Source organism: Callorhinus ursinus, unplaced genomic scaffold, assembly GCF_003265705.2.
Source record: "Callorhinus ursinus isolate GAN/ISIS: 27379988/994484 unplaced genomic scaffold, GSC_fseal_2.0 scaffold12, whole genome shotgun sequence".
Classification (NCBI taxonomy): Eukaryota; Metazoa; Chordata; class Mammalia; order Carnivora; family Otariidae; genus Callorhinus; species Callorhinus ursinus.
The window spans coordinates 44,626,348-44,651,848 of NW_027397074.1; the positions used below are offsets into that span (position 1 = coordinate 44,626,348).

Here is a 25,501-nt window from a genome sequence, read left to right on the forward strand (position 1 = left end):
CCCCCCCCGCAGAGTCGCTTGTGAAACTTAACAGCACACTATGGCATTGGGGCTGCAAGTTCCTCTTTTAAAAAATCAATCTGCCTCCTCGAAGGGAAACTCTCACCTGGACAGTACTGTTTCCTTTCCTTCATTCTTTGCTGAGCCTTGAGCTGCTACTGACTGGCCCTGTGGTCCTTTGGGCATCATTTCACCTGTCTGTGCTTCAGTTTCTCATCTTGGAAGGTGGATGACCTCATGGGTCAATGAGAATAAGAGTCCATACATGCACAACCGTTAGAAAAGAGGCTGGCTCGTAGGGAGCACAGCTATTGTTACCTGTGAAATGCACCTGCTCATTAGGAACAAGGAGAACCTGGGAGCAGAGGAGATGGTAGGACAAAGGCAGGGTTTCAACAGCAGTTTCCAGAGGGTCCTGCTAAGCTAGCAGAACAGGAAGAACATGGGTTTCTGAATCAGGCAGACCTCGGTTTGCAATTCTGACCAGGCTCCCTGACAAGTTGCTTTATCTCTCTGAGTCTCTCTTTGTGCAAAATGTGGACACTGATGTCCCCCCCCACATCCCCACCCTGGGCTTTCTTCGAGGATCAAATGAAGAAAGCTGCACGTAAAATGAGGGCGCCAGCAAGGAAAGAGAAGATTATCACCAACCCAAGGGCCACCCCACCTGCGGTCTGGAAGACTGCTTTTTTCTGGCTTTTCTGGCTTAGTCCGGTTCCCCCAGGGAAGATTGCATAACTCAATCCAGCTTCTCTAGCTCTTCCCATGCTCTTCCCAAAGAGACCTAGTCTTCTCACCAGAAAAAGGCAAAGAAAAAAGAAAGGGAGAGGAGCATTTTAAGAAAAGGAAAAGGGAAGTGTATGGGGAAGGTGGTATGCGTCAGCCCTCCTCCCAGCCTATACAGCTGCCCCCTGCAGCCTTGCTTTCCTCCACCCTTCTTTGGTCTCAATTAAACCAAAGAAGAATCACCCTCCAGGGCTGGGCGGTCTTTCAAAATTTTTTCTTTTTCTTTTTCTCTTTCTTTCTTTCTTTTGCCATTTAAAAATTGAGATATAATGGATATGTAACATTATATTAGTTTCAGATATATAACCTAACCATTCGATATTTGTATATATTGTGAAGTGGTCACCACAATGTCTAGTGAATACCCATCACCATACCTAGTTCCAATTCTTTTTCTTATAACAAGAACTTTTAAGATCTATTCTCTTATCGACTTTCAAATATGCAATACAGTATTGTTAACTATATCACCATGCTGTATATTATCATATCCCCAGGACTTAATTTCTCTTCTAACTGGAATTTTGTACCTAAAACACTTTTGACATATTTTCCTCCAAGCTATTAATCCTCTCCAGATCAGAGAACCCCCAAAAAGGAGGCGAGAGAACTGAAGACGGAGGGGTTGGGAATGAGTGAGATGTGACTCGCAGAGAGCTAAGTGAGCAGGAGAGGATTCGAGAAGGAAGACAGAGAAAAATGAGAAAGGTCGAAGTAGAATGAGAAAAAGGAAATCTATAGTAGAAAGGAGCGGAAGGGAATGGAAGACGGGAGATGATCCAATCAGTCTATCTCTCTGAGGCCAGCCCGGCACAAGGCCCACTGGCCTGCTCTGAAATGACGCAGATGCTCTCTCAGCGCTCCTTTCCTGAGGGTTCCAAAGATGTTTGTCTGCTACCTTTTACTTACTCAGGTACATGTCCTGCTTTCCCGTCTAGATCAGGGGCTACTGGAAAGCAGGGAAATTGTCTTATTTATCTTTGTACCCAAGGGGATGCTGATTTAAGAACTTAAAGACATTCAACACACACCTTTTAATGAATATTAGCAAATGGATGAATGAATTAATAAACTAAAACCCATCACACTGACAATGCACTAGGATTAGCATATTTCTACAAAAACCTCCAAGGAAAGCAGGCCTTACTGAGATCTTAAGAATTTAGAAGAACTTTTCCCTGGCTCACAAAAAAGTGTTTCACCCCATTTCAATTTTTAAATTTCCTTTAACGAAATCACGGTAAAATAATTAAAAGTTCTTTCAACTAAAATGATACTTCATATTTTCAGATATTTGGTTCATCCTTCTAGAACCTATTAATGGAATGTGGAAAATAAACTCCCAAGATGTAGGAGTTTCTTACTTCCTGGAACCATGACTCATAATACAAATGTTCAAAACAGTTAAATAAAGGAAAAGGTTTTCTTTGAAGTGATTTCACTTCCTCCATATTATTTACTGCGGTCACCAGTGTTCGTGATATTAACACTTTGAAAAAGATTGGAGTGTGACCAAAGAAGGACTCGAACCAGCTAATCAGGATGCACATCACCTTCACAAAGACTCCAGTACAAGACAAGACACTGCCAGACCGTAAGTAATAATAAAGACCTAGTATCAAAATATTCTTTGAAGTTTGTGAAAAGGCAGTGTCTGTAAATATTTTAAAATTTGCCTCCTTTATTCATTTTGTTTTAAGAGTTTACTCTAGCTGCAGAGAAAGTAAACATGCAATTACAATTACACAAAACTAAACCAGCTAATTGGGAGATTAAAAAATAAAAAATTCCCTTGTCTTTTTATGAATTACTATTTATCTCAAGAATGTTCCATTGCAATACTAAGACTCACGTTCCTAAGGTTTTGACAGACTCAATAAACAAAAGGAACTTAGGAGAATGAACTGACCATCTGTCCAGAGTTTCCTGAACTTTCAGTAAAGCGGATGAATAAAATTATCCTTAATTATGTTATCAGGGCTGCATTTGAATACCCAGATGTACCAGACTTTGGGTCAGCCACTTAAAATTCCATTCAAAAATTCTGACTGTGTAACAGAACTTTAGAAAGTGAGACTTTACATCGGATTTACTATTTTGGATGTTGTCGCTCATCAGATGGTGATCCATCAGACTTGGCACAGAAGGACCGAAGATGAAAACTACCTCCCCCAGAAGCTTTCTCGGCTACTACTGATGACCACAACGGTGAAATGCTCGTAGGCAACAAATACAGGAATGGGAAGGATGTGGACTATCTCTCGGATGGGCTTCTCCATATTCTTTTCACTTGGTTCTTCCAGATGTATGATACAGACACACCACCATGGTCATTTTCACCAAATGCCTCTGTTGGAACTGCTTTCCTCAGTATACACATGTCCTTCTTGATCTGCCCAAATCTCACCCAGCGCCTTCCAGTCTGGATCTAGTCACACAGCGCCATGGCTCATAGCTCGGGTTCTAGAGTCAGCAGACGTAGGTTTTAATTCCATCTCTGTCACTTATTACCTGTAAATGGCCCTGACCAAGATACTTAATTTTTCTGGGCCTCAGTTTTCTCATCTGTAAAATGGGAACAATATGTATGCCTTCTTCACTAGGGCTGCTCTGAGGATTAAATAAGATAAGGTGTGGGTAACACCCATGTCTGGCACATACTTGGGTTTAAAACTTAAATTGTACAAGTATTTACTGAGTACCTATTACATATAGAAATCATGCTAGGGGGGGAGCCTGGATGGTCCAGTCGGTTAAGCATCTGCCTTCATTCAGGTCGTGATCCCAGGGTCCTGGGATGGAGCCCCAAGTTGGACTCCCTGCTCAGTGGGGAGCCTGCTTCTCCCTCTCCCTCTGCCTGCCGCTCCCCCTGCTTGTGCTCTCTGCTCTCTCTTTCTCTTTCTGTCAAATGGATGGATAAAATATTTAAAAAAAATAAAAGAAACTATGCTTGGTCCTGGGCATATAATTATTAAGTATTAACCATTTGCTATTTTGACTACTACACTATTATTGTTTTCTGGACCAACCAATAGGATAGTTTTCTTCTCAAAATTTCCAGCATGCCTACCTCAAATGCAATACTTTAATGTTTTTAGTACTCACTGCCTTATTCCTTAATTGTTTCATGTGTGTGCACCTGGTCACATGAGAAGGGCACAAGAGTCTTGGGGCGCCTGGGTGGTTCAGTCGGTTAAGTGTCTGCCTTGGGTTCAGGTCATGATCCTGGGGTCCTGGGATCGAGTCCCACATCCAGGTCCCTGCTTAGCTCTCTCTCCCTCTGCCCCTCCCCACCCCTCATGTGCTCTCTCTCGCTCTCAAATAAATAAATAAAATCTTATAAAAAAAGAAGAGCACAAGAGTCTTAAAGAAAGGGAAATAAATTATAGCAGACATATCACAGAGAAGAAGTCAGAAAATTTGAGTCCTATGCAGTGCCTGGGTGGCTCAGTTGTTGGGCATCTGCCTTCGGCTTGGGTCGTGGTCCCGGGGTTCTGGGATCAAGCCCGCATCGGGCTTCTTCCTCGGCAGGAGGCCTGCCTCTCCCTCTCCCACTCCCCCTGCTTGTGTTCCCTGTCTCGCTGTGTCTCTCTCTGTCAAATAAATAAATACTTTATAAAAAAAAAAAAATTTGAGTCCTAAACGCACCTCTGGTATTCTTACCTGCATTTCCTTGGGCAAGTCATGTAAGATATTGGAGTCTTGAATTCCTCATCTATGGATTGGTAGGGTTGGTTGTGAGTACTGAATTCCTTTTCATCTCTAAACTTAATGATTTGCTTCGATTTATTTTTAATGAACAAAATCTGTCATCAGTACCCACTTATTAAAGAAGCCAAAATGAATGCATGCAATTCATTTTGGTGGATTTGGATGATATTCTGCCTCTTCATATTTGTCTAGGGATATGAGCCTGCACCATTTTCCACATCAAGTAAAAAATGAATCTTTTTTAGAAAAGGACTGACTACATTCTCTAACTACATCATCAAATGCACACTAATGTACACTGACTACATTATCAATGTTTTTCATCTTTTCTTAGAAAAGAGATAGTGAGACACGGAGTCAATATGTATGTCAGAAAAAGACATGTGACCAGGACTCAAATGCACCCTTAAGATATAAGAATGTGTTGGTTTTAAAGCAAACAAAACAAAACAAAATGATGCTATCCTATTAGCTATGGGAATATTTCAAATGAAGAAAAGTTGCTTTATTTTAAAACTTCTTTATGGAGTCCATACACTTATTTTTGATCTTTAAAATGATTATTTCCCTAAAATATCCAGTATCACTTCCACACATTCTCATGCCATCAACCAATTTACCAGCCTCACAGCCATTAACTCGGTTTTCCCACCTGTGATTAGAGATAAACTGCAGTCCTTCAAAGCAAGCGCCCCCATCTATGTGCCAGCCACCATGTCTATCATCTACTTAAAGAAAGTACTCCTGGGGCACCTGGGTGGTTCAGTCGGTTAAGTGTCTGACTCTTGATTTCGGCTCAGGTCATGCATGATCTCAGGGTCATGGGATTGAGCCCTGTGTTGGGCTCTGCACTCAGCACAGTCTGCTTGTCCCTCTCCCTCTGCACCTCCACCTGCTCGCTCGCTCTCTCTCTCTCTCTCTCTCTCAGATAAATAAATAAATAAAATCTTAAAAAACAAAACAAAACAAGTACTCCTGAAATAGTTGCCCCACCCCAATCAACTCCCCCCTCTTCTGGATCATTTCTATCAGCAAACACATGGTCTCTTACCCTCTTAAAGACCCTTCCTGATGCCATAGCACCCTTCAGCCACCACCCCATTTCTCTGATTCCTTTTACAAATAGCACCTCAGAGTAGCTGCCTATATACTATTTTATAGTTCAGGAGCCTACTGATGTCTGGAAGGATTAAGTAACTTGTCTACACAGTGATTTACGTAAACATAAAGAAGCATTAAGAGCAGAGACATATAAATTTTAGTCTCTGATGATACTAAGTAATACCTTTTTCCTATTAGTAATAATAGAAAATCCCACAATGTCTAAATAAAAAGCCACTTGCAAACACTAATATTTAGGGAGCAATTTACAGGTTACAAAGAGTCTTCATGTGCATTTTCTCATCTGAGTCTTAACATCCCTGAAACTTGACTAAGTGATTATATCCCCATCTTGTTAATGAAGAAACTGAGGTCTAGGTTTGGGTAGGTTTGGGTAGGTTCGGGTAACTTGCCAGGCAAAGGGGCCCAACACTGTGCCTGTGGTCATAGACTAAGGAGTAAGGCTGTCTGGGTGTCAATCCTGCATCTACCACCTGGTGTCCATGTGACTCTGGCAAGTAACTGAATCTTTTTCTGCTTTAGTGTTCTTGTGTGTCAAGTGGGTACATCTCCCTGGGTTGTGGAGATGCTTACATTAAGTTTATGTAGAATCCTTGGAACCAGTAACTGGTATGTATGAAGTTCTAAGGTTAGTATTCTCTTTATTAAGTGCCCAGTTGTGGACAGGCACTATGCTAGTTTTATAAACAGAAGTGCAGGGGCTCCACCTCTAGATAATCTGTCCCTGGCAAGCTCTCATTTTAGCTTAAAACTCGGATAACACAGGACATCAAACAATTAATATTTGAAATAAAACAACTGAGTAAAAATACCAGAATGTATTTTGAATCCTGTAAGATAACTGCTTTAAAAAAAAAAAAAAAACCTGTTGAAAATATACCAGTGGTTTTCTGATTTTATGAAACTTACCTTCTTCCAATCTCCCAGCTTCAATGTAGGGAGTAAGAAATAATGGCTCTCCTACGTCTCCCTTACGTGGTACAGAAACCCGAGCTTTTTTGTATAAGGAGGGAAAGAGCCCATCACCACCAGGGCTGAACATGAATACAGCCACCAAAACAGTCGCCTTCCACATGGTACCAACCATTCTCTCTGGTCCTAGAATGAAAACAACAAATGAATCCGAAGAATAAATATTTACCCAGCCTTTTTACATACAAGACATTCATTTATTTCATTCAAAAAATAGGTACACTGTAAAAAAAAAAAAGTATATTGTATGTCAAAGCCCTTTGCTAATAAGCACCTTGGATACCACCTGAATAAAACAGACCCAATCCCTGCTGACCCCAAAGTGATGAGTCTAAGGGAGAAGGAGGCGCTATTCAAGCATTTATAATCTAACTAGAAAAACAATTCATATTTCTAAAACTGTGGTCTGAAAAGCAAATTCAATGCAGGATTAGATAAAACCTCAAGACAACAGGACTCTGTAACTGATCACCAGATGAGTGGTAGAGACACTTACCTACCACAGGAAGGGAGGATTCAGAACACATCTCAGCCTGAGGGAACCCAGGAAGGCCTTACCAAGGTCACAGATGGGAGTAAACGTGGGTGGAGCCCAGATGGGCAGGAGAAAGGGGGGAGGCATCACTGAGGGGTAGAACAGCTTGAGCAAAAGTGAGACTTGTCCATGGCACTTTGCAGAGAAATTTAAAATAAACAAAATGGATTTCCACTTACCTCTTCTGTCTCTTACAAATCATAAATTTTGCATCCGAGAACAAAAAAGAAAGAAGGAAGAAAAGGAAGGTCCTACAACTATCTATAGGTCCCTGCCCCTATAGCTAGCTGATAAATAAACTCAAGAGCCACACCACAAACTTTATGAACACAGCTTTTTAAGGGCCTTCGAATCTGATGTTTGCTTAGAGTATTCATCTCAGCTGGTAATAATAATGGCTTAAAATTATATGATGATTTCCCTAAACTTGTATATAAACATGTAATTTGTATTTACAATGGGCTTTCCCATGTGTTTTCAGCTGATCTGACTATCTTAATAACCCGACCAGGAAATCAAAGACGATTATCACCAATTTTAGATAAGGAAAATTTCACTCAAAGGAATGTCTCATCCAAGGACATGCAGAACCCGGTCAAGGCCAAGACTAGGTTGAGTTGAGTCAGGGGTACAGGCAGGGCTGGCTGGCAACTTTTTCTAAAATTTTGATGTTTTGTTCATCATGGATTTTTTTTGGCATTAATTTTGATTTTTTCCCAAACATCGCATTAAAATACTATGTATCATGATTATTGAGTTTTTCGGCACTCTCTTAAATTTTACCCCGGGCAAGGGCCTCACTTGACTCACCTTAATCCTTAATGCTAAGTATTATGATCCGACATCAGTGTTATTATTATTCTGCACTACTACTATTTAAGCATGATCTAAATTCTTAGCTCTAAAGTCTAAGTAAAGTACGTGACATGAATAAATACTTTACTCAGGTTTCTGGATGTAAAAAGAAATATACAATTATGCAAATATAATGCCTGCTTTGGACTGTTTAAAATAGTGCTTTAAAATACCATGCCATTAAAACATCTTAAAAACACAAAATGTGTAAAAATCTATTACCACATGCTTATCATAACCCAAGCTGGCATAACACGAAAATACTGGTTGTAACAAATTTTAGACACATTTCCCCAATAAGATAAACATTTATAATTTGATCGAATATACAATGCTTGTCAAGTCTTTCATGGTTAACTTAATAGAATTCCCCATATTTCATGTAAACAAGCCCAACCAAATACAATCTGCAGCTAAAAAATGGCTTTGACTATTAGTGACTACAATAAGGAACAAAATGAATTTAAAACCTGAAATTAGTCCCAAGAAGCCCAAGACTAGTGAGCACTATGGAGCTGATAAAATATTTTTTTTTAATTATATGAACTTGTTACACTGATGTTTTAATAACATAACTACTTTCAAGGAATCGTTAAAATTAAGAATCTTACTCTCTCATTGGTTCAGGAAAAAAAAAATCTGTGGAATTAAAAAAATACTGGAAGAAGCTCTTCCAGTAAGAGGTTTTGTTTTTTCCTGGTGGCAGAAAGAAACTAATCAGGCCATCTAATTTCTCCATCTTCCTGCTGCAAACCTCCAGCTCCCTTTAATGGAAGTCATTAATATTTAAATAACCAGGGTAGTAACAACACTTACCTTGTAAGCAGATGTTGACACAAAGATGTTAAAGAAGGAAAGAGGTAAAACTCATCTTGTTTTAACTGACATAAATCTAATACATAAAAGTAAGAGTTGGGTCAATTTAGTAGATCTCATTAACATTTAATCAAATAACTATTAGACTCATGGTTTCTCATGCCGGTGAATTAAAGCAACAACACACATCATTTCATAATTCTCATTTAACCATCAGAATTCCTGAACTGTGCTTGGCTGTCATCTCTCCTCATGAAAATGAAAGCTATTACCATGAATGGAGAAGTGTTGTTTTTTTTTTCTTAAATTCTTCTCAAATGTTTTTGCTTATCCCAAATTAGCCTGAATCTTTTAATGTATTGAACATTTATTGAGTACTTTCTAAACAAAAAATCCTGTACTAGAAGCTACTGCCCATAGAAAGTGAAAAAAAAATTAACCATACAATTTATCATGTCTACTTGAAATAATATGAAAACATTGATACTATTTCCAATTCAAATATTTCATATTGAAGGACTCAGGCAAACTGTTCCTCCTAATGTTTGGAAACATAAAATCTAAGTAAATACAAAGCAACATCGGCAGAATTAAACAAGCTAAAGGTCAAAAGCGTATGATTTACTAAAATTGTCTTACTAAACCTTAAATATTACAGTTGGAAACCATATGTCCAAAGTACAATGTTTTTCTGTAAACACAGCTATTTACCAGTGTTCCTTAGAATAATAAAAACTGTCAACAATGTAAACAATTTAAGATAAGTAAATTGTTGTACACCAAAAAGATGGAATTAGACACAGCAATTAAAATAACAAGAATATTTTGGAAAATATACTAAAATATTAGGTAAAGAAGAGCAGGCTATTATATTGGATATATGGTAGTTTTTCCTTAATTAACACTTCTTTAAAATTTCTAAAGTTTCTACAATAATTACTCTTATAATTAGAAAAAAATAGTTTTCGGTTTTGCTTTTGTTAAGATAAAGTGAAGCAACTGATAGACATGGCAAAAAAAAATGCTCGTTCCTTATTCCTTGTTACTACCTGGTTATGACCTCTTGCGTTTCCTAGGAATAAGGGTTCTGTTTGTTCTTTTAGAATACATTCTTCTTTCTCTAACATTCTATGAGGATTTGTCTTGGTCTCCTAGAGCCATAGAACCTCCAGACTCAAAGTACACTTTCTCTTTGACAAATTAGAAGCCTCTGCGTAAATGTGAGGTGCTGTTATAATAATAATTACTATTATTATATTGGATTTAATTCTACCTGGAATCGAGTCCATAACAAATGTGTACATAATTGGTATCAGCAAATATTTGTTGAACTGATGTGTCTAAATAATGAATCATATTTTAGACAGATATGAGATATTAGATTTTCATGTGGCCTCTCATCTTGGAGACTAAAACTGGAGCCAGAGAAGTATGTAAGTGACATAAGGTTACACCACTGCTGAGTAGTAGGCCCAAGACTCAAAGCCAGGATTTATTTATGGTTCTACATTGAATCTGCTTTCCACACTTTTATTCTTGATTACAATTATATTCAGATATTCTGTTATTGTCTCAATAGATAATTAACAGCCTGTAACAGTCCTAAACCCCTTTCACAGATCATTAGAGCATGCAATAAAAAAATGACAAATGAATAAGCAGAAATATTAATAAGTCAATCTTCCTAGAGAAACTTGGTTTTTAGAAACAGTTCTGCCAACTCATTCATTCATTGACACTTCAGTGAGACGTGACTTCTCTGGGTCCCAGTTGATGTGTTAAAACCAGTGGTTACCTTTCCAGGAGCTTTGAGAGCTTGTTGTTCAACAAAGCCATTGTTAAAAATTAAACTAAACATTTAATAAGTTTTCTTTAAAAACGTAAGTAATAAATACTCAAAACGCATCACTTTATAGCTATTTACTACATTTTACTATGACTCCAGGGTTACGGTTTTTGTATGTGGTGGACAGATTCCATAATGGTTGGCTACAGTGCATTTCTTTCCAACTCTGCATTCAGGAACATCTTGTTGGTATCTTGAAATCAGCCCTGGTGGGAGTATCTACACCACAGATATCAGCGAAGACTCCCACCCCCAGAGAGCTGGTTTTTAAACATTTACCCACACACCGTGGTCTCATGTTCCTAATTTGAAAAATGAGCTGGAAACTTCTTTCCATCAACTCACACTCCAATTCCAACTGAAATGATCAGCAGCAGAGACAAAAGGGCAAAATCCTGCCAAGCTGTCCTAGTGTCTGAAAGCAACCATTAACACGGTCAGATTTGCAAGCCTTCTAGAAAAGAAACCCGAAAAGGCCACTGGAAACTGTGCAGTCTACCAATGAAAAAAGAATCAAAAACAAAAACTCCAGAATGAGGACAAAGAAACAAAGAGCAGACGTTGTCAAGCCGCCTTCTGTTCTCTCCTTCCCACTTGCCTATTTGATATTATAGATTATTATTCCAATCAAAGGATAGGAATTGTTCATGTAAGAAATGCTGTACCTGCAGTAAAATAGCTATTTGGATCCCCTTCCCTATATAACTGGCCTTAGTAGCTCCCAACATAAAAAAAAAAACATTCCCCCAAAGAAACAAACAAACAAAACAGGCCAATGAGTAACAGACATTTCCATGGAATCTGCAATGAAAGAAAGGTAAAAGAAAGTGGTTCCTCTACTTTAAAAAGATGTAAACATGTCTGGAGATTATCAAGCAAATCCAAAGCACCCGAATCCTAACATAAAGAGCTACTGTGCAACCCTCCATAAATACCAACTCTAGCTCTTTTGCTAAAAGATTTCCATGCAAACAAGTGGTTTATTTGTTTATTTGGATAAACAAAACTTTAAGTAAACAAGCCTTTATTTAGAGGGATCCACTACTCGTTTTCCTCAAGACATCATTTTAATTTCTCCAGTTGGTGTCTGACACGCTCTCATCCCAGGAGAGACATAGTACCAGACACACAAGGTGAGAGGTGATGGGCAACCTTCTGCTGAGGAGGCACTGAGAACATGCCTATCTCCTTTTCCCAGGCCACCCCTCTGGCATCAGACAGGGGCATCTAATCTTGGTAATGACTTAGGCATTCCCACCTCTACCATCGTATTTTTGGACCCATAGGAAAGGGAGATAAACTTGAGTTACGTGGCAGGTAGAGGATGAAAACAATCAGGAAGAGGAGGAGTAATATTATCTGACACAGTTGGAGGAAGCTTTACCTCGAAGCCTCACTCCAACCAGAAGGAAAATCTGAATGGGGGTGGGAAGTAAAAAGTAGACATGTCCCAAAATGTTAATAAGTTTTGAAACAGAAAGACATGAAGCCTCATCATAATAATACCAGTAATAGCTACCAATCACTGAACATTCTCTATATACAAGGAAAGGTGCTAATTGCTTTATATCTTTATTTCTGACCTTCCTGGGGCAGATATTATTACGATCCCACTTTAGGGATGAGAAACTGATCCTCGGAGAATTTAAGTTATGGGCCCAAGTTCACACCACTAATAAGTGGTAAAGCAAGGAGTTAAGGCCAATCCTAATCAGTCTACAAAGGCAATACCAGCATCTCCCAAAATGTGGGCCAGAGTCCCTCCTCCTTATTCAGGTAAATTTGGAAATATGATATATTATATCCCTGCAGAATTAAGTTATTATGTTGCTAAAAAGTTCTGCTGTAGATCAGTCTGTTAAAACTTTAGCCCAGTATTTCCTAAACCAACAATTTTTTTTTTAAAGATTTTATTTATTTGAGAAAGAGAGGGTAAGCAAGAGAGAGAGAGAGAGAGAGAGAGAGAATGAGCCAGGGGCGCGAGGGAGGGAGAGGAGCAGCAGGGAGCAAGAAGCCCTATGTTGGGCTTGATCCCAGGGCCCTGGGATCATGACTTGAGCCGAAAGCAGTTGCTTAACCGACTGAGCCACGCAGACATCCCCCACAGACTAACAATTTTTGATCATGAAAGGCTTCTTATTTTTGTGTGATATCCAAAAATTTTATGTAATGCACTCTGTGGCCTTTATTTATTCAACAAAACAGGGTGGAGGAATGTGTATATCCTGGGCCCTTTCCTGCTGGGTTAACACTTCATTTAACAGTCTGGAAACACCTCTGGGTAGAGCCCACCTTGAGGAAACAATGCAAAGGCCCTCAGGTGCAAGTAAGTTTTGTTTGTTCTTGGTCAAGAGGAACACAGTGAATGAGGACGAAAGTGGCAGACACATGATGAGTTCAGAGGGTGGTCAGGGCCAAAATATGTGGAGTGTTAGCTGTATTCATTTTCATTAGCATTAGGAAATAATACGGTCTAATCAGAATTGTGAAATGGCAAATGATCACTCAGGCTGCCATCTAGCAAGTGGACTATGGGAGTTAAGGATGGAACCCGGATGCCAATCAGGAGGCTGATGTAATATTCCGGGAGAGATGGCAGAGGCTGGAGCCAGGGAGTAGCAGTGGAGTGGAGAGAAGTGTGAGCTACATTTTGTAGGCAAGCCCACTGGTACTTATTAATAGACTAGCTATAATGGCGGAGGGAAGGAAAAGAAGCAAAAATGACTCCTAAGTTTCTTTTGCCCAGAGCAACTTCATGGATTGTTATGCATTGAACTGTGTGCCCCCAAAAGAAATGTTGAAGTGCTAACCCCCAGTACTTCAGAATGTGACCCTATTTGGAAATAGCGTCCTTGCAGATGTCATCAGTTAAATCAGAATGAGGTCATAGTAGATGAGGATGAGACTTTAACGCAATGTAACTCGCGTTTAGCAAAGAAACACAGAGAGGGGAGTGCCATGCAAAGCCAGAGAAGAGGGCCATGTGACAGTGGGGGCAGACACTGGAGCGGTGCCATCTAAGAGCCACGAATCGCCACGGATTACAGCAAACACCAGAAACAAGAAGAGTCAAGGAAGGATCCTCTGCTTCCTCTCCGCATTTGCAGGTTTCAGAGGGAACATGGTCCTGCCAACACACTGATCTTGGACCTCTATTTGAGATAATAAATTCTGATGTTTTAAGCAACCCCCCACCCCATTTGTGGTCCTTTTTATAGCAGCCCTAGGAAACTAATACATGGAGAGTGGGACCACTATCCAACTGGACGTTGGGAAAACTCTGGAAGGAGTCAGGATGGAGGATGGAGGATGGAGTGGGTAATATTTGAACCATCAACAATCAAATGGGAAAGAGAAGTTAAATTGATTTCTTACTGAGATATGTCTGGCATTATTCTAAGCCAGGATTTCCCACAGGATCTTCTGTGAAATATTAGCTCAGTAAGATATTAATAGATTTTAAAAGGACAAAAGTTTGGGAAAATTTGGATTAAATGAACTTAAACAGGCTTCCTGGTTCCAGAACATCTCATAGCCTATCATTTGTTACTGGGCAACATGTGTTTATTTGACTGTGACACTATTCTTAGAAAGGCCCTGAATCCAGAGGTTTACCTAAGACATATCCAGATAAGGACACTAAGTCCCAGGTTGAACAATTTCTCAAGTCCTGGGTTAATTTTCTTGAGCCCCCACTTAGCTATTATTAAACAGTAAAGCTGGAATTTGAAGCCAGATCTATATGATTCCAAAGTCCATGTATTTTACATTATATCACTGCATAAATGACATCACATGAGAAAATCTGCGTCCACGTTAACTTTTGACAAAAGCAGAATTCTGGGTAAACTGGATTATCCTGGCATTTGCAAAACTTACAGGTGCTAAAATTGCAAGTGATTTAAGCACATGTTTATCTGCAAAACAATGAAAATCACATGCCCAGATGAAAATCCATTCATAATGGATTTCTAGTGTACGTCCTTCAGTTTTGAAAACGATTTTTTAGGGGTGGATGAAGCCCTGTCCTTTAGGACTCATGGCAAAAGCACTATATTCCAGTGAGAAATTCTTCATTTTTCTGATGTAAATTAGTCCTATTCTTTTTAGAATCAGCCTCCTTTTTGCTATCTACTTTGACTAAATTTCTCAAATAAAAAATTAAGATAACACAGTGTGGCAAATACAAGGGTAAGACTGGGCACAATGGATGAGAATATTTTACATGAGGATGGTTCTGGGAAATTCTATTACTCCCTGAGGTGACAAGAAACTCCTCCCTGACTCCAAAACAGAGATTATGATTATAGAGAATACCCGCCATGTAACACTCCCTTAGATGAGTCTAGTACTTTGCTCATCTCTTACGCACACATTGTTTCACTTGGTCTTCAAAGTAGTCAACAGGGGCCCATGTTGATGGAGCAGAGCCTGGGCAGACTCCAAGTGCACTGGACCATCCACTCACTTCAATAAACAAACAGAGTTGACCCTTTAACAACATGAAGGTCAGGAGTGTGACCCCCTGCACAGCTGAAAATCCAGATACAATTTTTGACTCCCCCCACATTTAACGACTAATTACCTGCTGTTGACTAGAAGCCTTACCAATAACAATAATCAAGTAACACATATTTTGTATGTTACATGAATTATAAACTGTATTCTTAAAATAAAGGAAGCTGGAGGGCGCCTGGGTGGCTCAGTCGTTAAGCGTCTGCCTTCAGCTCAGGTCACGATCCCAGGGTCCTGGGATCGAGTCCCGCATTGGACTCCCTGCTCCGCGGGAAGCCTGCTTCTCCCTCTCCCGCTCCCCCTGCTTGTGTTCCCTCTCTCGCTGTGTCTCTCTCTCTGTCAAATAAATAAATAAAATCTTTAAAAAAAAAAAATAAAATAAAAAAAAATAAAGGAAGCTGGAGAAAAGAAAATATTATTAAGAAAATCATAAGGAAGAGAAAATACATTTACAGTACTGTACTGTATTTATCAAAAAAAAATCTGCATACAAGTGGACCCACGCAGCTCAAATTACATATCTTTAGCTCCTACTATGTGCTAGACTCCAGTGTAGGCACAGAGAGCCAAAGAGACAAAGTGTCTGCCTTCATGAAGCTTACCCTACAGTGGGAAAGAGCTATCAAGAAAATGAAAGCCGGGTAAAGGGGTCAAGAGCGATGGGTCACGGAGTGGTGTTATTTTACATCGGGATGGTCAGGGAGGGTCCCTCTGAGGAAGGGACATGTGAGCAGCTCTGGAGGATATGAGAGCCTTCCATGTGAATCCAGGGAGAAGAGAGTTCCCGGCTGCAGAAAAGGGATGGCAAAGACGCTATCCCAGGAGGCAATGAGGACGGAACTAGCGTGGCTGGAGTCCAGCGAGTGAGGAGGAATGTAGTACCAAGTGGGGCCAGGTATCAGATCATTCTGGGTGTTGAAAGCCAACATATGTTTTGGGGGCTCCCTTCTCCCCAGCCCTGATGTTTCCATCCATGGTGAGGCCGGCCTCTGGCCACCCTGTCGCTCACTCCCAGGAGGCTGGGGCAAGAGGTGGAAAGGTTTATCCGATGGATAAATGTGGGTAAACTGGGCATGCTGGGCTCTGTACATGGAGCAATGCTCTCCTCTCTCCGCCCGGTCTGGGCCTGTAAATGGCTGGGCAAATCTGCTCAATGCTGGGCTTCAATCGTAGGAAATTCATTTGCCCAGAACTAAGAGTTTCAGCCCAACCCAGTTTGTCTCAGGAATACAGACAGCATTTTACTTGCCACCTGCCTTGCTCTTTGTCTTCTCAATTTCTCCAGAACTCAGGTGAGGGAAAGGAGTTTGCTATTCCGGGGGGCTTCCTCAGAGACCCCAGTAGAATAGAACTTGGGGTTTATTCTGAGTGTGACAGGCTGGAATTTTTTTTTTCCCACTGCACCCCACTGTCTCTATTATCCTGCAAATATTTCATCATATATGTAATTAGGAAAGGCATCCTTAACAGTATCAGCTTCACACACATATTCAGAATTTGAAGTCCCATATAGTCTGACTTGCCCACACCAGCCCTAGAAAGTTATAAGAGTTGATCACAAGAAATGATCTTTAAAAATCAAACTGTCCCAGGGGCACCTGCGTGCCTCAGTCAGTTAAGCGTCTGTCTCCGGCTCAGGTCATGATCCCAGGGTCCTGGGATGGAGCCCCATGTCAGGCTCCCTGCTCAGTAGAGAGTCTGCTTCTCCTTCTACCCCTCCCCACCACTCATGCTCTCTCTCAAATAAATAAAGAAAATCTTAAAAAAAAAAATCAAACCATCCCAAATACCTTTACACAGGTAATCAAAGGGCAACAAAGTCACGGACTACTTAGCAAGAACAAATAAATACAGAACTGAACCCCCTCGTTAAGTATTTTAAAATCAAGTGTACACAGTATCCAAGTGGAGACCACAGAAGAAAACCCACAGACTTGTTGATCTGGTTCTTCTGCCAGGGAATGGAAACACTGTCTACAATTACCTCTGTAGTTTCCGAAAGCAAAGCAAAGCAAAACAAAACAAAGAAAACAAATAATTTTCACTCTCTTCCTTGCATTCTCACGTCTGTCCATACCATCTTGCCCCAGTCATTAATGATCTCCAGGTTCCCAAATTCAAAGGTCTTTGTCTTAATTGCCCTCTCTGACAGGTTGACATTACCACTTTGGTAAATTGACCAATGCTTTGCTTTCCGTAATCTGTGCTTTCATGGATCTTCTAGAATGTTTTCTTTCATGGTTCCCTCTTCCTCTGCCTTCCCCTTAAATATTGGGTTTCCCAGGAGTCTATCCTTGGTCCACAGCTTATCTCTCTCCACACATTCTCTCCAGGGTGGTCCCATCACTCGAAGTAGACCTTCTACTGACACCACTCACATAACTGTTCTTCCCCGAAGCTGCAGGCTCATCTACCCAGCTGCCTGCTGAACATCTTCACCTGATGCCCCATGGGTATATTAAACTCAGCTGGTCAACACGCAACCTAATCCTTCTGCTAAAACACAGTGAATTGAACACATTTGTTTATTTCTGTTCCCTTATGAAACCGCTCTAATGTGAAAGCAAAGACATCTTTCAAAGGTGTAAATCCCATGGCCAAAGAAGACAGCAAATACGGCAGATCAAAATTTTGTTGTTACTGTTAGATGGAAAGTAAAGAAGTAGTTTGCAGAGAATGAAAGCAGAATATCAATGAGAAACAAGCTCATTCACATCATAAAGCCACAGAAAGGCAAATGGTAAGTACCAGACACTGCAGAAGGCAAGGGACAGCATGGCACAGAAACTACAGGGACAGATAAAACTCTGTAACAGAGGGTAGAGCCTCAGACACCTCCAGGCCTTAGCAGAGGAAGAGACTCCTTCCGCAGAAAATTTATTCTTTGAAAAATTAAGCCATAGAAACTCTAGACTTGAGAATACGGAATACAGGAAAAGTTGGGGAAGAGGCATCCAATTTAAAACTAAGAGAAAGTCTACATACTGATTGCCTCTGGCCCCTCCAACACTCGGCTCTAAGAAAGCTGACAGCCAGAACTATCTGCCTCTATCTCTCACCCTATGCAGGAGAATGAAGGATTCTTCTCTGGAATACCTGAATCCACCAAGAGAAGAGTCCTATACATACTTACTTGTCCTCCAACAAAGTATCTTGGACCCCACCAATCAACACCAGGGAGTCAGTGAACCGCGGGCAAATCCCTTCAAGACAATGGAGTTTCCAACCAGCAACTTGGTTTCTCACACTTAGTATAAAACTAGAGTCAAAGAAGCGCTGAACATTGGAAGAAAGCCTTTAATTTGGAAGAAAAAGCAAAAGAAATTACTTGAAGAGGAAGAAAATCAGAAGAAACAAAAACACAAGGAGTGTAATAACTTTTCAAAAACAAAAAGTATATATATCTTTAAGAAGGTAAGAGAAGATACTGCGTTCATTTAATAAGAGAATACTGCCTTAAAGGGGAATGAAGGACAAGGGCATGTTCCTGAAGACTAAAAATGAGGTGGTAGCAATTTTAAGATTTTGACAAAAGAGTGGGACAATAAAGACACATAAATCTCCTAGAAAATATAACTAAAGGAGAAAAGGGCTTAAAAAATAGGAAGAAAAAAGATTAAGATAATTAAGAGATTGGTTCTGGAAGACCAACATCCAACTAATGGGAGTTCTAGAGAAAGAAGGAAGATACAATTCAAGGGAGGAAATTATCAAAGCAATACTACAAAAACATTTAGCAGAGGTATAGACCTAACTCTCAGATTTAAAGGGACCGCCAAGTTCCTGGATCAAGGAATGAAATGACACAGAACAGATTCCAGAAATAAAGAGACTGTCATTAACTTTCCAGAGAGAGAGAGAGAGAGAGAAATAGAGATCACAAAAGAGAATCAAGAACCAAGATGACATTAAACTTTTCAATAGCAGCAACTGCAGCTAAGAGATGCTGGGAAAACATGCCTCCAAAACACTAAGAGGAAAATAACCTTCAAGTTAGAATTACGTGCTCAGCCGAACTATCAAACAAGTGTGAGGGTAAAATTTTCAGGTAGCTACAAGGCTTCAAACAAATTGATTTGTATACTACACTATTCAGGAAGCTACTGGTAGATGTGTTCCACCAAAACAGGAAAGAAAACCAAGAAAGGGAAAGACGGAAATTTCACTAATAGGGGAACTAATACAGAAGAGAAAACCCAAGACGACAGCTGTGCCTAAAGAGTCACCAGTATGGGTCGGAGCACTAAGTCAGAGCAATCCACAGGCAGGAGCCTCAAGAAAATAAAAATATGAATACCACACGAGTTTTTGTAAAAAGTCATATCCATAAGGATAGTACAGTTCTGTCTGCAGCTTTGGACAGAAGTCCCGATAGTGTCACAGAAAACGAAGCAATCCAAAAAGAGGTAGTTATTCACTCGACGAAGAATATAAAACTGTACAAGAAAGGTAACACAATTAGAGTATACTACTTGGCTGAGCAGTAATACTTGCATAATAAAGTAAACATCAAATATGGATTTAGCAACAACCAGATATTCTACAGCCATTTGAACAGGACTGGGGACAGGCAATTTGGGACATTAGGTAAGAGTGCTAAATTCCCACCTTGGTTAACAGGAAGTCCATAGAAAATACCTCAACTTGAGAAAAAAATGCAACTCTTAAACAAATAAGTTAAGAAACACACTAGGTAGATTACTTAGAAATTTGGAGTTAAATACTAGAAGAAGCAGATAGAAGAGTCGGAGGAAACCTTACAGGTAAGTGGGGAGTGATGGGGAAGAAGACTAAAATTTTTTATGATGAGAAGTGTAATATGACTTGGATTTTTCACCTACATACGTGAATTATGTTGACAAAATTCGAAAGTAATCAAGAAAAAACCCAAAAACCCAACTTAGTATCTTCTTCCCTAAACATGTCCCTACTTCTCTATTTTCTGTCTTCATTAGAAATATTCTCAAAGTGCTAATGCCTTATATTTTAACCATATCTCTGTTAAGCTGAGCGTCTGAACAAAGGGTGGGGATTTTAAAAAAAGAAAACCACAGGCCCAAAATGATATCACTTAGGCCAAGTCCCCAAACGAGGACTTAATGCATAATCGAATTGTAGTTTCAACCTTCCCCAGAAATACAGTCTTAACTAGTAAGGAATTTTCTGATGGGTACCAGTGAGTCTACCACAGTGGCCCTCTCCACCCCGCATGAGAAGATGAGGTCATCTGCATGATAAGACCCCTTGCTCTTCCCCCTAAGATGAACAATCATTTTCTTTTGCTAGTAACTTTCTTGCCCCACCCTCCTATAAAAACCTTCCTTTTTTTTTTTTTATATAGCACCTCAGAGCTTCCCCTCTACTTGCTAGACGGAACGCTGACCAATTCAGAAATCACTTGATATAGCCAGTTAAATCTTTAAAAAATAAAAAAATTTTTAAAAAAAGGAAGGAAAGGAGAAATACTCTCAAAGCACTGAAGCTAAAACCCTGGATTCTTTCTTGATGTATCTCTCCTTGCTGCCTTCCCACAGCCAATCACCAACTGAATCTCTTAGTTGTCTCTCAAATTTGCCCTCGCCTCCTTAGCACTACTCCCAGGTCCTAATCCAGGTCCTTATCACGACTTGCCTGGACCATTGCAAATCTCCAAACTGATTCATGACCCTGACCTTAACTCTTAGTTAGATGAATTTCCCCCCACTCTTCATTTGCTGTTGCCTTTCCTATTTTCTTGGGCCAGGGGTTTTACACCATTTCAAACTCTGTTACATAGCAATAGATAACCGATACACAGGCAAGGTATCAGCATAAAGCAGGAAGTGGATAAATAGCAGGATGGAAGGGAGAAGTCAATAGAGGGCAGATTGCAGAGAGCCTGAAAGCTGTTCAGAAACTTTATCCTCTAGTGACTAGAAACTACTGAGGGCTCAGTACTTTGTAAAGAATATTATGGCCATAGTGTGAGGATGGATTTAAATGAAAAGAGAAAAAGCACAGACACCAGTTAATAGGCTTTCCAGTAATGCAGAATTAAGACGAGGGAGCCTAAACCAGGTAAAGGCAATAGTAAAGGTGTGGACAAGGCAGACTTAAAAATAATTAGAAGGTAAAATTAGCAGGACCTTGTGAGCGATGAGATATTATATGCTGAAACAGAACAGAATCTAGGATGATTCCCAGATCTGACTTAGATGGCTGGGCAGATGGTGGTATCACTAACTAAGATCTCCCACTGATGTAGGAAAAGATGTTAGGGTTTGAAGCCGATGGTCAAGAAAGAATTCTTGAGACCATCTTTGGTGCAAAATGGTGGTTTTATTAAAGCATGCGGACAGGACCCGTAGGCAGAAAGGGCGGCACCGGGGTCGTGAGGAGCGGCCCATTATATACTTTCAAGTTGGGAGGGGGGTAGGGATAGTTTAAGTCTCTAAGGAATTTTGGAAGCAAGGTTTCCAGGACCTTGAGGGGCTAGCTATTGTTGGGAAAAGGTCATTTATGACTGTCTAATAAAACCTGAGTTCATGAGACCCTTCAGATGTGTATGGGTGGGTCATATGCTTGGGGGATGATTGTCAACATGTATCTTGGGGGGGCTAGAGATAAAGGAAGTTTCCAAAGGAATTTTTATAAGTTAAAGTAGGCTTATAGGATCCTAGGGGCTGGACTAAGATTGTCTTTTGCCCTTAGCAAAGTATTAACATCGAGGCAGTTGAGTCCCTAGAGGAATGTCACTCTGCCTGTGTCAAGGACTTGTCAATAGGCTACAGATAGTAAGGAAATTGAATAATTTTTCTTCTGCCTTTATTTCCCACATCACCACTACTCAATTTTGCCATGCATTTAACTAGCATTAGTGCTTAACAGGTGTGTGTGTGTGTGTGTGTGTGTGTGTGTGTGTGTGTCCATGCAGTCGAGTATGTGAAGGGAGGAGTGGAGCATCTAAGAAACTGAAAATCAACACTTCTGGTAATCACATAGCAATGTTCCCAACAGAACAGTGACAACGTTTCTACATGCCCAAGGCCACACTGCAGCTGCAAAATGACTGACAGTCCTTTCTTCTGGGCAGTTACTGCTTTCTTAGCAATGTCTCCCCAGTCCCACGGTGTTACTCCCACCTCCGGAACCAAGACTGCTGCAAGTCAGTAGCTGAACTGCCTTGAACGCCCCCCACCCCCATTCCACTGATCCCTCCTTTGCCTCACTCAGCAGAAGGCCAAACCTTTCAGAAGGTTTGTCCTATGTCCCCAGTCCCTTGGGTATATGTCCTCCTGTGCTGCAGTTAAGCGAATAAAACTCATTTTGCATCACTCCAAGAGAAGTTAGAGAGATCATAAAATCGATAGAGAGAAAATAAAGGTAAGCCTAGAGGAGAGCTGAGGGCTCTATATATTATTCTGTGACAAGAAAGCAAGACTCTGCCACAATTTCTGAATGTACAACATTGATTATGAAAATTTTCAAATTTTCAGAAAGGGTGAAACAATTTTACAGTATATACCCCTACTGAAATTCTATTATCATTCAACTGGTATTGATTTAATGCCTACTATCTGCCTGGAGCTATGCCTACCTGTAAAGACATAAAAAGCAGGGTGAAGTTAGGGAACAAGGGAGGGTTTGATTTGGCAGGAGCACAGAGTTTGTGAGGGGGTCATGTGACTTTGGTCTGTGCAGTTATGTTGGAGTCACATGGAGGACACTGCATTTCATGGCAGGAAGTTTATACTTCATACTGGTTGCAATCAGGAGCCATTGAAGGCATTTAAGGAGGGGAGTGTCTTGTGCTTTAGAAGGCTCATTTCCAGCATCAGTATTAGGCTGGAGTGGAGAGGACCTGACATCTGAGGGCTAAGTTAGGTGACTTTGCAAATGTCCTGGGACAAGTAAAGGTTAAACTGTGAACAGAACAGATTGCAGATACAGAAAAAGGAGAATCGATCTCTTTGGGGCTGGGTTACCTACTCCTCCAAAGAACCATACAGTTACACAAAGATATGTCCAGTGGTCTTTCTGAAAGTAACGGAATATGGAGTCCCAAAAGAGAAAGGAGGAAGGGCTAGCCTGGGATGCCTACATAAATATTTTGATCTGTAAATAACCCTAACAGTTTAAAATGAACCACTAATTAGAATCAGAATATGGAGAAAAGGTTAAGAGGTAAGTCCCAAGGACAGTGGAAAGATAAGATGCTTAGAATTTGCTCTTTCAGGCCAATAGATCAAACGACCTAAAGAGTTATCCCCTCCCCTCCCCAGCTTACTTCCCAGGTTCCGGTTTAAAGCAATAAAAGAAAAAACATGTGATTTCATGTACAAGGCTACTCCTGCAATATCTCTGAGGGAGAGAAATCTCAATACTCTGGTTTCAGTTCAGTTATGCTTAGTAGTTGTGTTTTATGATGAAAGTACCTGATCACTGTCCTGTGAACTGAGTCCATTATTGCTTAAATCTTTGAACTTGCAAATATATAGCATAAAAGTTTAAACTCTGTTCCTATTTTTGGCCAAGGAACAGTTCTAGCATTCTGCCCAGCTTATCCTCTTCCAAATCTATGTAGATATGAATGAGTCATTCTTCCAAAGGTACCTTTCAAATTATGAGAAACTTACCTACTTTAGTTCTTTTAAATGTTCTTAGTTCAGCCCATGAAAACCCCACATTATTAAAGCCCTGGGAATGCTAAACTGAAATAATCGCATTTGCTCTTTAAAATGAACTATACTTCTTATTAAGAATGGGTCATTGCCTATTTACCTTGGGAATTTCAGTGCTAATAAATGGATATCTGATGTTATCTGAGGCAGTAATTAAGCTCTTCTCTATCTTACTTCAGTGCATACCAGTATTGTATTCAACACTCAGTCTTTCCTCTGACACATCATATGCCTTCTAAAACAAAAAACAAAGTCATCAACAAAATACTGTCATGCTGTTTGCTTCTTGTTTTTATTTTCTCAAGGGGTATGAACTGGTAAGTCCTTCGGACTTGCTTAACACTCCTCTAAGTTACTTAAACTACCTGTCAGTCAAAACCCACTTACTTCTCAGGCTATAAAATCAGTCTTGGAGAACCCCACTATGAATAACTGGTTTATAAACTAGACTCATATATCTTGCGGGACCAATTATGCCTTTCCAAAAAACCCAACTCCTAAAAAAAAAGAATGAAACAGCTTCTTGCTAAGAACACTTACATTACATTATAAAGGGTTTCCCCGGGACTTAGAGGAGCCTGGAGTACAAATCTAGAAAGCCCAATCGGCCAAAGGGTGTTGACAACTGTACAGACTTTCACACGCCAACAAAGCCAGTGTGATCTACTTCCAAAAGTGTAAAAATTTCTATTTTGAACAACTTTCTTAAAAGCCGTTTTTCAAATTAGCAAAATACATTCTAGTTGGATTTTTTTTTCTTCCTTACATCTGTTTTTACTCATCTCACACCAAAAATTGTAAAAAGTTAGTTGTACATTTAAGGGGAGGAGAAAAGATAAGTGTCTTTAAAATGGGGAGACTGGGGCTTAGTAAACCTAAAAAATGTGCTCAAAGTGACCGACTAGCAAAATGCATTGCTGGGATTTGAATCCATAAAGATAACCAAAGCCTATTCTTTTCCCATGAGACCTAGCTGACCTAAAAGGTATTGGATGCTTCCATTTGTCTCTAGGGTTCCCAATGGCTCCTAGAAACTTCCCTGCGAGCGCTAAATCCACTTGGCAGGGAGCTGCCTCCAGCTATGCTGTGCCCACCACCACCCACCCCTCCCGCTTTCTCCTAGTCCTATATTCCAGGTGTTTCTTCTGTGCTTTCTTTCCCTCTATCAGGCCAAATCTCCTGTGGGGCGCTCAAATCGGAGGCATTTCTCGCTTCTACTTTTCCACAGCACCCACAAAATCAAAACATCCCAAAGAGACATGTTGAGGGAGTCAGGGGATGTGACCCCACCTTGCACCAAGAGTAACGGGGTACCCCACAGCCCCGGTGCGACTGCCTCGGATTCTGCCAGGAGCCTTCGGGAATGTTCCCCGGGCCAGGCGCACCCAGAGCCTAGTGCCAAGCATCCCCAGTTCCTCAACGTGGAAACTCCGAGCCGGCCAACACGGTGCTACCTCCCTCCTTGCGCACACAGCTCCTGAGACACCCGCCCGGAGCTCCCCGCGTCCCGGGACCAGGGCGAGGGAGGACCCGGCGCGCAGCGTTGCACTCACCCGAGCCCGTCGGTCCGCGCAGCGGTGGCCCAGGGGGTCAGAAGTCCTGCAGCCCTGCCCCTCGCCCCTGCCGGTCGCGACTACCCTGCAGGACGCCGGCGGCTGAGCGCTCCTCTCGGCGGCCCACGTG

General features: G+C 40.7%; 1 protein-coding gene across 8 annotated transcripts in view; it reads right to left on the reverse strand.

Annotated features, from left to right (window-relative positions):
• CPVL (carboxypeptidase vitellogenic like) overlaps positions 1–25,496 on the reverse strand; it is a 142,539-nt gene extending 117,043 nt beyond the window's left edge. For 4 of the 8 annotated variants that reach the window (XM_073899004.1, XM_073899005.1, XM_073899010.1 and 1 more), the window contains exons 1-2: positions 7,088–7,106; positions 6,529–6,717 (exon numbers count right to left, since the gene is read on the reverse strand). In XM_073899004.1, the coding sequence (XP_073755105.1) occupies positions 6,529–6,706 (178 nt within the window). In that variant the 5' untranslated portion in view covers positions 6,707–6,717; positions 7,088–7,106. Of the gene's footprint in view, positions 1–6,528; positions 6,718–7,087; positions 7,107–18,291; positions 18,313–23,918; positions 24,028–25,371 lie in introns of those variants that run through there. The other 4 variants (XM_073899006.1, XM_073899007.1, XM_073899008.1 and 1 more) reach the window with 4 other exon arrangements.
• Between the last annotated feature and the right edge of the window lie 5 nt (positions 25,497–25,501).